This window comes from Elephantulus edwardii, unplaced genomic scaffold (assembly GCF_000299155.1).
Source record: "Elephantulus edwardii isolate Elephantulus edwardi_28Jun2011 unplaced genomic scaffold, EleEdw1.0 scaffold00449, whole genome shotgun sequence".
NCBI lineage: Eukaryota > Metazoa > Chordata > Mammalia > Macroscelidea > Macroscelididae > Elephantulus > Elephantulus edwardii.
This window is the reverse complement of record NW_006400199.1, coordinates 292,124-303,157: the sequence shown is the minus strand read 5'-3', so window position 1 is coordinate 303,157 and position 11,034 is coordinate 292,124. Positions and strand designations below refer to the sequence as shown.

Below are 11,034 nucleotides of genomic sequence, written 5' to 3'. Positions count from 1 at the left end.
AAATCTTCTGTTCAGCTCTTCTACTCAGGCATGTTTTCCTTTTGTTTTGGCTTCTTGACACTACAGTGCAATTTTTAGAGTCTCTTCTGACATCCATTTCGGTTTTTTCTTTCTCCTCTGTTTTTGAAATAACCTTTTGCTTTCTTCATGGATAACATCCTTGATATCCTCTCACTACTCATCTGGTGTTCCATCATTGGTTTTCAATGTCAAACCTATCCCCAAGATGATCTTAACTTTCAGATACAATTGATTCAAGATCATATCTTGGTTCCTGTAGACTTATTTAATTTACTTCGGCCTCAGTTTGAACTTGCATATGAGTAATTGATGGTCTGGCCCAAAATCTTAGTTTTGACCTAGATTTGACTGCTGATATCCATTCAGCTTCTCCAACTTTATTTTCCACAAATGTAGTTAATCTGATTTCTATGCAGCCTATCAGGTAAGATCTATGTGTAAAGTCATTGTCTGTGGGTTTTTAAAAAGGTATTTGCAATGAATTAATCATTGTAAATAAGAAATTTGGTCATCCTATTTCCAGCCTCATTTCTTGATCAAATTCTTAGGTCCTAGTAATTTTTCATGAGTCTAAAAAGTTACCTTTTTAATTTACTTCTTTGACTTTGCCTAGTATTTTTTTTCCAATTATTTTTTAAGGTGACGTTTTAGGTCCCATAAATTGGTTCACATTTGTCTCCTCTACACTTGCAGCTCTTTCTCCTAGAAGAGATGAGAGAACGAAAGTATGATGGATACGCTCGAGTGATTCAGAAATCATGGAGGAAATTTGTGGCCAGGAAGAAATATGTCCAAATGAGAGAAGAAGGTATGGGAGTCAGGTTGGCCCTTGCAAGTAACACATTTCAAAATTTAATCTGTGCCTAGATGAAGTTGTAAGTTCATTTATTTTTCATATAATGTTATGTGTTAAAACTCTTACATTCTTTTAGTTTTTCCTGTGTGTTTTGACACAAAGTATTTTCTTCCTTTTCTTGGGGACTGATCCTTTTCCTTTTGCCTCTTTCTCGGCCATTGCAGCCTCTGACCTCCTGCTGAACAAGAAGGAGAGAAGGAGAAACAGCATTAATAGGAACTTCATTGGGGATTACATTGGGATGGAAGAGCACCCTGAGCTCCAGCAGTTTGTGGGCAAGAGAGAGAAGATTGACTTTGCCGACACAGTCACCAAATATGACAGGAGGTTTAAGGTATATTCTGAGAGTCACTCAAGCAGTTTCATTATCTGTTCAAATCAAAACAAACTCCTAAAGTTGTTGGGGAGTTTTATTATCAAAGAAAAACCTTTTTTAAAAATACAGAGAAACCAAAAGATAAATAGCCACCTACACTAAGAACCACCATAGTTAACATTGTGTATATATCTTTCAGACTATTTTATGCAAGCATGCATATACATACTTAGTTCTACAAAAAATGAGATTAATAATTTTGTGCTGTTTTACATCATTTATATTTTTTCTCTTAATATGTCAGAGAAAGCTTTTCATATTAATAAATGTATATCTAAATTAGTTTGTAGAGCTGCATAGTATTCCATTGAACAGATGATTTATTCCTTTTTCACCAGTTTTCTCATTCATCATTTTTGGGTGTTTTAGTTTTCCACTATCATAACTGCAGTCAATTATTTCCTATACATGTTTGCACATTGTCTCCTGATGTTATTAGAATAACCAGGAAGGAGCGCATTGTTGGGTAAAGGATTCAGAATCACTTTGTAATCATGAAGCAGTATCGCCAAGTGTTCTCATCCATTCTTCCCAAGTGCATGACCAAGAAAAACTCTGTTCACTAATCACTGGACTGGCAGCTGATTTATCTCTTTCCATTAGACTATATAATACCAGTTAAAATGCTGATCCTCATAGTGAAGTTAGAAGCCCCTGTAGCTCAAAGGCACATTAAGAACATTTTTTTAGTCAGAAAAACTAATAATGAAATAAATAGCAGTATTAATTTAACAAGAAGGATGATGTCATTTTGCTGAAGCTAAATCATTCCTTGCAACCTGAATGTGGTAAAGGCCTTACATGCAAATATGCCTGTGTAGGTCAGCAGTGCTCAGCTACAGGGTGGTCTCCCAGATGTTCCAAAGTGTTTGTTTCTATTCTATTTTTAAGTTTGTCATTGAGATAAAAATATTATCAATTCTGAATAAAAAAAATTTCATAGATTCCCAAGAAAATACACTTGAGAGATCCCAGTTTGAGAAACATGCTCTAGCAGATAATTGGTAGGGTCACCAGCACATGTATCTGCTTGCTTGGAACCATTCCATTTCCATGTTTGTCCTGATTCTTCAAGGAGAACCGTATGATTGTCATTTTTATAACTCAAAAGGAGTGAAATATCAGTAATGTCACATTTCAACCAAATACTGGCCCCTGTCACTCTCAAAGGACTACAGTTGTTCATTTCAACAGCATTGAAGGTTTGTTTCCCAAGATAGCTTCCCTGGCCTGGTAGCAGGCATCCACTGTGTGGACAGTTGTCCCTTTGGACTTGTCTCTCCACCTTCTGAAAGCACCTCTCTTTACAGGGTGTAAAGCGAGACTTACTTCTTACCCCAAAGTGCCTATACTTAATTGGACGAGAAAAGGTCAAACAAGGCCCAGACAAAGGCCTTGTGAAGGAAGTGGTGAAGCGGAGAATTGAGGTGGAAAGGATCTTGTCCGTGTCACTCAGGTAAGTGACGAGGGGTACCCTATCTTTCTTCAGCATGGCTATCACCCTTCCACACAGAGCCAGGAAAAAAAAGACCTCGTTAGGCTTTGCAGTTGATAAAATTACAATGGAGAGCCCTGAATGTTCCCTTCCTCCCCGGAAAGATGAACTTCAGAAATCTCAGTCAGCTTTTATGGGATAGAAATAAGAGAACAAGAAAGTTGCCTTCTGCTTAGTCTCTCTACCTCTCTACTCAAAGGATACACAGGTCCTTTGTTCCCATAACATTATAAAAATAATACTAGTCTGTGGGGGGGAAATGGGAGTAGGATTGGTTTTACTGAAGCAGAGCCTAGTTTAAGGGCCCTATCCTCCTTGCCACATCACCCAGTTTGAAAACATGACTTATTTCACCAACAAAATTCCTTTGGCAGTGGTGGCCACTGAGCTGTCCACTTCAGTTTGCTGTGACCTCTCATTGTCCTGAAAGAAAATTTTCTTGGCGACTCTTCACAGCTCTTTCTGCCTGTTCATATAAGGGAGGAAATACAAATTGGCTTTCATAATGTGTAGCTATAATGTTGTGGCCAAGGACTCCATTCAAATCCAAGTTCACAGGCAATTGGAAGCCTTGGCTCCTTCAGCAACACCTTGGGCTGGGGTCTTTGCTCTTCCTGTCAGCATTTGGCTCTCCTTTGGCTGAGATAATCCTCTGCATTGGAGATGTCACTAAATCTTCATGTAAGATTTACTCTCGGAGGGAGTTCCCTGTAGTAGGAAAAGCCTCCTTATCCACAGAAGACTAAGAAGAGCGGAAGAAGACTGGAGTTACTACTTCTTTGAGTTCTGTCCCTCCTCCCTCTAAGGCTGTCATCACTTTTGCCAAGGGAAGCCTTGGGCTGCCATCACAGTAAAGAGTAGGGGTATTCTAAATGCTTTCTGGAACTGGGATACTTCTCTGAATACTTATTCCAAACAAAACCCAAAACTGCTGTGCCTAGGAAAAGCTTAGGCGTCTGACCTCCCAGACTGGAAGGCCTGGCAACAGGATAATCCCAGTGTGATAATCCAAAGCACATTGCAAGTTGTGGCCATTCTTGCCTTCTGTCATTGTGGTTTCTGGTTTTATCTGTTCCTAATTTTAAAAGATAAAGAGCTGGGTGGTGCAATAAGGCTATGTGTTTTAAACATGGCAGTTCAGAATGTGGTGAAGTTTTTAAACAGATGGATCCACAAGTCTCCTTTTCTTCAGGTAGGTCTCAGCGCCATTGATGTCAAAGGAAAAGCTCTGGTACTGTCTGGTACTGTCTCTTGTCCATGTCATAGCCTGAGCATGGCAGTCTGCTGGCCACAGACTTCCTGAGTTGCTGGGCCCTGAGGGTCCACAGGCTGCTCCTGGGGTTCAAGACCCTAAAGGAAGCTTTTGTTTTTTCCTCATGTGGCAATTAGTACTACCTGGGCTAAACTAGGCTCATTGAAATCTGCTGTGTGTACTTGACAGCTGGCTGTAAGTCTGGGGGTCATTATTCTGAGACTGATTGTTGTCTGCTTTTATTATTGCCCTGGTGGTACAGTGGATTAATCATTTGGCTGCAAAAAAAAGGTGGGTGGTTTGAATCCACCAGCAGCTCCATAGAAGAAAGATGAAGCCAAGCCATCTATGTCCATAAAGATTTACAACCTTGGAAACTTCATGAGTGGTTCTGCCCTGTCCCAACGGGTCAGTATGAGTCAGAATCTACCCAACAGCAGTGGGTTTGGTTTGGGGGCTTGAGTTTGTCTTCGGGCCATCAGATCACTCATGGAGTGCTGTTCTTATGATGATCATAAATAATCATGTTGTACTACGTTTTGGTTTTTTTTTAAATGTGTGTACCGTCAAATTGCATCTGACTGGTACAGGAGGCGATTGTTCCTCCTTCTTCAGCAGAGCATCTGGTGGATTTGAACCGCGCACCTCTGGGATTGCAGTGCAGTTTCCTGCCACTAGGCCACCATTTTTGCAGAACAGTTAGATAATTTTATTCTTCATCAAGTCTTTAAGAGGTTGAATTTCAAATATCTTATATCTTTTTACTCCCAGCTGTTCTCTTACAAGGGAACTCTGGTGGCCTAGTGGGTAAAGAGTTGAGCTGCCAATTCCAAGGCAAGCGGTTTGAATACACTCACTGCTCTGAGGGAGAAAGATGGCCAGTCTCTTCCTGTGTACCCTCCAGCCTCTGAAAACTCCCTGGAGGCTCAGCTCGGAGTTAGGTCTGACTAGACGGCAATGAGTGTTCCTAAATTTTTCTTCTCTCACAATCTCTAGGCTCCATGGTCTCACGGTAAAGCTAGCTTCCTCCTCTTGCTCTTTAGTTTTCATGATCTGAAGGTTTGTTTCTTTAAAACCTTTCCTTTTTAGAGGATGTGATAATATGTGGCACTTAGCTTAAAAGTTGTCTGACTCAAAAGGGAAGGGAAAAAAAGAGCCTGAGTCATTTCAACTTGTGATTTCTGCATGGCATAATTAGTCCAGCCTCACACTTACCAAGACGAATGCTGCTCCCTTCTGTCCTGAGTACAGCGAGGTGAGCCAGTAACTGAAAACCACGTTAGGGAAGGAGCCAGAGGGACAGTGGTTTGTACAGAATCCAAACCAGAGTGAAGGCTGATTGTGGTACAAGACTAAGGAACATGTATGTGTGTGGACACTTGAACAAAATATTCCAGTTAGAACATAAAGAAAGATATCAGCAGTTGTTTTCTGTTTTGGCTAGGGGAAAGGAATAACACCTCTATGTATTTTGCAGCATTTTTGAGACTTACTCATTTACTATGAGCTGGAGTTACATCACCTGGTGGCTGCTTGGAATCTCAGGGTGCATATGGTTAGCATACTCAGCTGCTAACCTAAATGTTGGGTGTTTGAGTCCCTCCAGAGGCATTTTGGAAGTAAGGTCTGAGGATCTTTTTCAAGCTCAGTTTGATAATAAGGATTGCTTATTTATTCTTCAGGTATAATGATATTGTTGTTACTTTAAAAGTTAGACATTGAAAGAAAGATAATATCTGTACTTTGCTTTAAAAATATCTACTGTGGAAGCGGGGGAGGAGAGTTGTAGATAAATAAGGCTGATGATCATTGGAAGCCCCTGACAACGTGGAGGTTCATTTTACTCTCTACTCTTTGAAAAAAATGTTTTTAAATCCTCCAGCCGACTTTATATTTTCAGAAGTCTTTATCTTTTATAAATAGGCCAAAATTGATCTATTTGCAATTTTTCAAAGTTCTGCTTTGCTGAGGCCAGTCCTTGGGAAAAGGATATCATGCTGGGAAAGGTGGAGGAGGGTCAGAGAAAGAAAGATGAACTGACACAGGGATTGTGTTAGTGGGCTGGCTGCAGTGCGGTGGAGATCCAGAGGGTGGCGCAGCACAGGGCAAGAGCCAGACTTCTTGTTCCCAGGGTCTCTGTGAGTTGAAGTCAACTCGATGGCATCTAACAACAACTGTTTGTAAGGGGGGGAAAGAGTGTATCACAGCAAATAGAATTAGGGTCAGGGACTCACAGAAATAATAATGAAGGTTATCCAAAGGATTCTAGGAAAATTCGAATAGGAAAAATTCTTCTCTAAATGAAAGTTAGATTAGCACTCTGATTGGCTGTACCTGGCCTTCATTGGAGATTTGGGGAAGATCAACTTCAAGTTCAAGCATTGTTGGATTTCTAAGTGTCCTGACAGAGGACAATGAAGCTAGTTTTGAAACATTCTTCAAGAGCTGCTTTTGTCCAGGTGCTCACCTTTCTTTATTCCTTTCTTTAAAAACCCAGTGCTAATAGAGGGACCATAATGTATAATAGGCCGTGTTCTTTACTTTCCTTTTGTAGGTGATGAGATTAATGTCATGGAATCATATTTCTGAGGCCCCCTATGATAAGGCTTTAAGTTTTGATCAATACTTTAAGACTTATCAAGACCGAGATTGACTTTCAAACTTCTCATATCTTCACCACTGCCGACCACCCCCATTCTTTTACAAGGGAGCTCCAGTGGTCTAGTGTCGAGAAGCTGGGCTACAATCCCTATGGCATGTGGTTCAAAGCCACCAGCTGCTCTGCAGGAGAAGGCTGGGCAGTCTCCTCCTGTGCAATCAGCTGCCTCTGAAAACCCACCAGAGGGTCAGCTATGGGTCAGTTCCGAGTCCATGGTACTCAACAACAACATGATGAGGCTTCTAGTATTCCCTCCCATTCCAGTAGCTGACCAGCAGGGGGCTAACGGCTCAGCACCCAATGCCATCTGCCTGCCTGCCTGAGTCAGTTGTAGTTATGTGCTGTCAAGTCACTTGCCACTCATAGCGACTCTTATGTACAAGAGCCCTAAACGCTGCTCTATCCTGTTCCAACCTCGCCGTCTCCGACACACTTATTCCCATCACCCCAATCACAGAATCGATCTATCTCATCGAAGGTCTTCCTCTCCTGCGCCATCCCTCCACTAGGTCTCCTAATACTATGTAACTTAAAAGAGTACTAAAGTGCTTTAGACTGCCCTGATGGCTCAGTGGTTATAAGCACTAACTACTATCCAAAAGATTGGCAGTTCTAACCCATCAGCAGCTCCACAAGCAAAAAAACCTGACATTTTGTTCCCATAAAGATTATAGCCTAAAATGCCTTCTGGGGCAGTTCTGCTCTATCACAGAGGGTTGCTATGGGTTGGCATGACTGTGGCAGCCCATAGCAACCAATGTACTCTTGATTGAGGCCCCAACTTCCCATCACAACATTCTTGCCTAGAATGTATCGTTTCATTAAATCTCCTGGCAGTGAGAAGCCCTCACCGCTGCCTCTTGATCTGACTGGAAGTGTGGCTGAAATCTTGGCTCACTGTAGCCATCAGGCTTTGGGAGCCTGGTAGCTATGAACGTTTGTTGAACTGAAGCTCTACCTGTGTCAAGCCTTGTGTTGACCTTAGGGATCCACTCACTCACTGCCTCAAGGAGCCCCCTCCCAGTCTGGAAGGAGAAGCAAGCACCTGCATCATCAGCCTGTGCCATACAGTGAAAGGAGATAGTTCGGGGGCATAAGAGGAGAGCAGTTCCTTCTGATGAGGATAAAGGGAAGCTTCTTAGAGGAGCTCGCATCATCACTGCGGTCTGGCCCATGTATACAGGTTTCTCAGAGAAGCTAAGGAGGACCCAAAGGTACCTCTGGTTTCTCTGAGTGATAGAATTCCAAGTGAGGTTTAGGAGGTTTTTTGTTTTTATTCCCTTCTGTATTTTCCAGTTTACTACAAAGACCATAGATTTCATAGTTGGGGAAAACATTTTATAAAGACTTAAATAGAAGCAGAGATAACTTTGGAAATTGCTTTTTCAGCTAAAAGACAAGGCAAAAAACAAACCCCACCTTTAAGGCTTTGCTCAGTATTTTGTAACTCACATTTTTTTTGTGAAGATACTAGTTAAGGGAGTAAAATGAGAGTTTCTAGTGTTGTCAGCAGTACAGCTGTAAACCACAGTGATGGAGGAGCAAAAACAAACCCAGAGCCAAACCAGGGACCAGTATAGGATCCACAAAGGGTCCAGCATCACACATCTGCACGGACTTGCAGCTGGAGCATATGAATAAGACAGGCGAAGTCCAAAGATAAGTCTGCTTTTTTTTTTAGAATGATTAAACACAAAAGCTTTGTTTTCAGGTCTAGGAGCATGGGCTGAGGAGGGAAGAAGCAGCTGAGCATTTGTCCTGCGTGGGGATGCTCTTACTAATTCATGGGCTGGATCACTGAGAGAGGGGATTTTGAATTTGATGGTTGAAGTCAAAGTGTCCAAACATGTCTCTTCTCATTTCCAAACTTCTGCTGATAATTGACCTGGATGGTTTTTTGGCCTGCTTGCTCGTTGTGAATCTCAGCACATTGAAGTGCTCCAGGTGACGTGGGCTGGGTTCCTTTGGCTCTGCTGAATAATCACTGACCTGGCCGATTGGCAGCCAGGCCGCCAGATGTGTCCAGACGCACCAAGGAGGGCCTTGAGTAAGCCATTAAAGCAGGCGTTTGGGAATTCCCTACCCGTTAAACAAACAAACAAAAAAAGGTTTCCATTTCCCCCACTGCACACACTCCATACAATAGTGGCACATTTTTTTAGCTGAGCTAAGATGCTTATACTTCATTATTCAGAATTACCTGGGAGAGAAGCTGTTTTGAGCGGCTTTCATGTATCTGAAGATGGGCAATCTACTACCTCTGAAAATCCACTGGCAGGTCAGTTCTGAGTCCGTTCCAATTTCATGGTATATGAGAACAATGAAGTGATCAAGACCATTTCAGAATTTTCATCTTTTCATCTAACCAGAAGTAGGAAGCTAATGTAAGTTTGCAGCCATTATTATGAGCTTTTAGTAATAAGGTACATTATTTTCAACTTTTTGGAAAAGATTTCCACTGTTGGAAAAGTTTGAAGAAGACAGAGAGGAGTTGTGGGCTTTACCCCGATACCTGTTCTCTCTGTGTTTGGAGCTGCTGCCTGGCCACAGCGAGTTTTCCCCGAGGCTTCCTTGCAGCTCTTTATAACCATGTGACAGTATGTGCTGGCTGGGGGGCCCGAGCAGAAGTGATTCAACAAATCCAGCTCATACCTTTAAAGGAAAATAGGAGGTACCTAGATTGCAAGCATTTTATAACTAGCATGTTGACCCTGAATTGCCTTTGCACTGCTGAAGAGTGACAGATTTTAAAATGCCACCCGTCTATCTGTGAACAGCAAGAAGTATGGCTATAATGCAAAAATACTTAAAAGCAAACTCTTGAGGTAATAATAATGGTCAAGTGTTCCACCCACATGACTACTATCCCTCCCAAAATGCCACTAAGGCATCTGACTGTGCATCTAAGGAGAACTCTTTGACACAAGAGTCTTCTAAAGTCAACAAACTGTGAGAGAACTGAGCTCCACTCCCCTGACATGTATCTTTTCTGTAGTTATGCCAGTCTCTCTTTGTGGTTTGTACATGCAGCCATTTGGTGCTTTTCAGTTCCAGGTTAGACCCTCCTTGTCCTGTGGATTACCAGACTTCCGTCCTGTTGGAAGACAGATGCCAAGGTTTCAGGGAGACGGGCTGCAGCTCCAGCTCCAGATTGTTGAGCTGCAGATCATTAGTATTTTGACTCAGCTGAGAGACAGCAGAGGTGGAAAGACTCCTGGCGGACTAGCTCAGGGAAGACATCTAGCTCCGATCTTGTCATGTTCGTGGCTCTGAGCAGAGAGGCCACAAGAGCTAGTTTAAACATATTAGATTCTAAACAGAAGAAGGATGCCAATATTAAAAAAGCCTCTCTAAACCCCAATCCTCCTCGTGACCCACTTGCATCCCCATTCTGGCTTTGTCATAACATTAAGCCCTTAGCCTAGTGATACCAAGTGCCCTGGGAGCAGAGCACAGGACCAAAGTAAAGCACCTCAGCTCTGGTTGCTAAAAGAACCACCTCTTTAGCTTTTTCTGAACTTGAAAAGATGACATATTACATTGATCAATTCAATGAAGGAAGTTCGTATACTTATTCTTACTACTTGGCAAGTCCCTATTAAAATGTCATTCCTTTGTCTTGTCTTGGTCAATTGGTACCTGGAGGTGATTGTAAACATCCTTAACATGAAGTCTTTGTAGCGATAGACTCATCCAGCTGAGGTAGTGAGTACACGTCTCGCATTGTTATAACTTTCTGCAGGTCATGCTTGACCTGGAAACGGCTGTGCTGTCCTCCATCTCCACCCATCACTAGCCACTGCCCCAGAACTGACTTCGTCTCAGCCTCTCTCTTCCATCATCATCCCATCTCCTAACTGTCTCTGTTTTCCAGACTGACTTTCTCCACAGCCCCACCTTAAATATGCATTTCCTGCAAAGGTGTATTCTTTTCTTGTTTCATGAAATTCATTAACTTCAGGGTGACAGTGAATGTTTGTTCATACGTCAGTGTTGTACACCTCAGCGCTCCTGTGCATTGGTACACTGTGGTAACTCCCGGCCCAGAACATAAGCAGAGCAAGCTCTCCATAAATACATGTAAAGACTAAGATGTTGACTTCCCTTTGGATCACAGGCCTTACAGTTCTTCAAGTTAAGATCTATTACAGTAACTGCAACCTTATTATAAATGCTGTTAACTGGAATTACTTGTGAATTGTTCTTTTTTAGCTGACATTCTGGATTTTTGAGTCTTGATTTTTTTTTTTAGTTTAAATTTTTTATTTTATTTTATCTTATTATCTTGGGAACATAGACTAATTTTGAGTATAGTTGTTGTTTTGCTGTGGGTTTTTTGTTTGTTTCTTTTTTTTTGTTCTTTTTTTTTTTTTTT

At 41.8% G+C, this 11,034-nt stretch overlaps 1 protein-coding gene across 1 annotated transcript in view; it reads left to right on the top strand.

Moving 5' to 3' along the window:
* Positions 1 to 11,034, top strand: part of MYO1E (myosin IE) — a 171,567-nt gene that overhangs the window by 126,820 nt on the left and 33,713 nt on the right. The window contains exons 20-22 of the mRNA XM_006902783.1: positions 715 to 829; positions 1,042 to 1,211; positions 2,564 to 2,709. Coding sequence (XP_006902845.1) covers positions 715 to 829; positions 1,042 to 1,211; positions 2,564 to 2,709 — 431 coding nt within the window. The remainder of the gene's footprint in view (positions 1 to 714; positions 830 to 1,041; positions 1,212 to 2,563; positions 2,710 to 11,034) is intronic.